Source organism: Triticum aestivum, chromosome 1B (genome assembly GCF_018294505.1).
Source record: "Triticum aestivum cultivar Chinese Spring chromosome 1B, IWGSC CS RefSeq v2.1, whole genome shotgun sequence".
NCBI classification, from domain to species: domain Eukaryota; kingdom Viridiplantae; phylum Streptophyta; class Magnoliopsida; order Poales; family Poaceae; genus Triticum; species Triticum aestivum.
This window is the reverse complement of record NC_057795.1, coordinates 569149313-569152171: the sequence shown is the minus strand read 5'-3', so window position 1 is coordinate 569152171 and position 2859 is coordinate 569149313. Positions and strand designations below refer to the sequence as shown.

At 46.1% G+C, this 2859-nt stretch overlaps 1 protein-coding gene across 1 annotated transcript; it reads right to left on the bottom strand.

Moving 5' to 3' along the window:
* Nucleotides 1-507: 507 nt before the first annotated feature.
* On the bottom strand, nt 508-2716 carry LOC123138990 (disease resistance protein RGA2). Its single transcript, XM_044558829.1, has one exon. The coding sequence runs from the start codon at nt 2673-2675 to the stop codon at nt 1188-1190; it is 1488 nt and encodes a 495-aa protein (XP_044414764.1). The 5' UTR covers nt 2676-2716; the 3' UTR covers nt 508-1187.
* Nucleotides 2717-2859: the final 143 nt, after the last annotated feature.

Genomic DNA, 2859 nt, shown 5'->3' with positions numbered 1-2859 from the left:
AGGCCTTTTGATTTGAACGCCTTCTACAGGGATTTCGAAGAGATGGAATCTCAAGTATTTGCTCAGTTTACAAATAGATAATTTAAATATTTACATGGTCTTCAATACATATCTTTTAATCATGGAAACCTTCTAGGAAGTCATGTATTTATGAACTGTATTTTGTGTGTGTAAGATGTTTAATTTGTAAGATTGTCTCTTAGGAATTTTATCTATGTATTGCATTACATAGGAAGTTTTTCAGTGACCTAAGCCTCTTGGAAAAATTTGTACTTTTGGTGCACTCGATTTTTCATCAACCATTGTACTGTGTGTCACTTCCTCTGTCTCCAGTAAGGCAGGATGCTGGGGGGAGGTGGGGCGGCTCTGGTGCCCGAATGGTATTCTAAGAAATGATCGTGAGACCGTCAACACCATGGGAGAGCTGATGATGTGAGCATGCTGGCCTGATGTGCCACCGGGGTCAGCATACGGGTTCCCCATTTTGTAAGAATGCTGCGAGTAATTTTGGTTTTTTTTTTGAGAGATCCAGCAGTTGCTGGCTTTCATATATTAAGCATAAGAGAGCGGAACAAAGGCGTTACTACCGTGATCAAGTTATCGCGACAGCGTGGGTAGTAGCATGAGTTTAAAACCGGAACTTACAGGCCCTGGGGGACAGGGTCGGGACTTGAAAATATGCTATAATCTCATCCTGGATCCCCGAGAGGGGTTTCAAGGCACCGCGCTCCAGCCAGCCTCCAGAGGTCTCAGTCACGGGTGATCGCCGCCACAATTGAGATCACCGTTGAGGATGAGGGCTTGTCGTGGAAACATCTTGCATTGCGCTCCTTCCAGAGGTTCTTGCATTGCTTCTCTCTGCTGGTTAGACATGACTAGATACTGGCAAGTAGCACCTCGATACAACTTTAGCTGCCTGCATAATTAAGGGTTCTTGCACATACGCTCTCACTTGGTTAGCTGGTAATTAAGAGCGTTTGGAACAAACCTTTTTCTGATGGATTTCTACGCACTGGCATTTTCATTTCTATATACCCATTTTATGCAGGCTGCCACCGCAAGCCTTCCTTAAAAGAGAAGAACGTTGTCTGATGGTCTACATATTTATGACCCGCCTTTCAGTTCACATGCACAACTCCTAAGATCTCACAAAATAGTACTGAAATAGACCAATTGTTACATAAAAATTAGGCAAATAAACCTGGACGCTTCTTCCCTGACAAGGATGTTTCCGGCTTGTCATGGACGCAACTCGGCACAGCGTGCCCCAAGTGAGAAAATGAAGTGTAAGGCGGCAGCCTTGATTCCCATGAAATTAGCCTAAAATCTCCTTTGGGTAAGACAAGGTGACCTGCTGCTGATATTAAGTCCCCAAACATAATCCTAGGTAGACCAATACCCCGCTCCTCTGGAACATTAGCCATACCAATAGCAGAGTTTACAATGCCTGATGGAGCAGCAGGAGATAAAATGTAGCGGCCGATTAGGTGCACTGAGTGACCTCGGTTGATTAGGTGTACCGGTTGGCCTCGACTAAGAAGCACCTGCGGGTGGGCACCAAAACAAGAGATGTTCATGTTGACAGAGTCTCTGGCACCCTTCAACCTGCACAGCCAGAAATGAGCACTCAAGTTTTTCCGCAGTGCATCTGCGAGCACATTCGCTGAGATGAGTGACCCTCCCAACACCATGGCGAACTCTTCCACCATTGCTGCTAGCCGCGGGTAGTCTGCCGGGTTCGTACTTCCGAATGCGAGTGTCTTGAACAGGTACATGTATTCATCGAATGCCAGGGAGTTCAGAGAAACAGGCTTGATGGTTCCAAACTTCTCCAAGCATGTGCTTCGACCCAAGATTATCACTTTACTTCCTCTGTCCATCTTCATAATTAAATGGTAGAATGTTATCCAGTCATCTTCATCTACATCTGAAACAAACTCAACAACTACTAATATCCTCCCTGACAGTCTTTCATGGTCTGTCATTTTGGAAAGATCATCTCCATTCAGGTGCAAAATCATAGAAAAGTGAGAACACACTCTATCAACATCGCATACATGGGCGACAAGAGTTTTCTTCCCAACTCCAGCATCACCAATGATTGGAAGCACGGCCGGAGAACCTGGGGTGTTGTGGTGCAGCAAGAACCTGATGATCTGCTGCTTCTCGACATGGCGACCAAACATGAAGTTGTCGACGTAAAGATATGCATCATAGGGTCTATGGGAGATGCGCTCGCATCCGCCCAAAAGGACGACAAACTCTGCCATGTTAGCAACACCAGCCTCTAGGTTTTGCAGATCTCTTATTAGCTCTGAGTTGAAAACCCTTTGGGCTGCACTACCGACGATTGTGCGAGTACGCTTGTTAGGAGTGGAAACAGATAGATCGGACGAGTCACATACCAATTCCTTGTGTTTCCTGTATTTGATGGTGTCAAGCACATGGTGGCCTTGGTACATGGCTGCCGCCAGGGCCTTCAGCTGTATGAGCATGCAGGAGTTGGTGATGTATCGTGAGTCCGCCTCCTCAACGACCATGCCGGCTCTCAGCAAGAGTTGTTGTAGCCTCTCCACCTTCTCCTCCGAGCATACGTGATCCGTATACTTGCTCATCAGAAAAGAGATGATTCGATTAGCCAGATCGCCTGTGATAGCAGATATGGCAAGATCCATCTTTAGATGCTCTAAGCTAGGTGGCGTATGAGTGCAAAAAGATGCAGTTTATACAGACGCATGGTACAAGTCATTGATATACTCTACAGAGTATATGCCACCTGCCACCGATATTCCGGTCAATAAACTCGCCTGGTGCCCTGGTCAGCTACAGTGTCTCACGTTCACTTTCTAGTCACAGTTA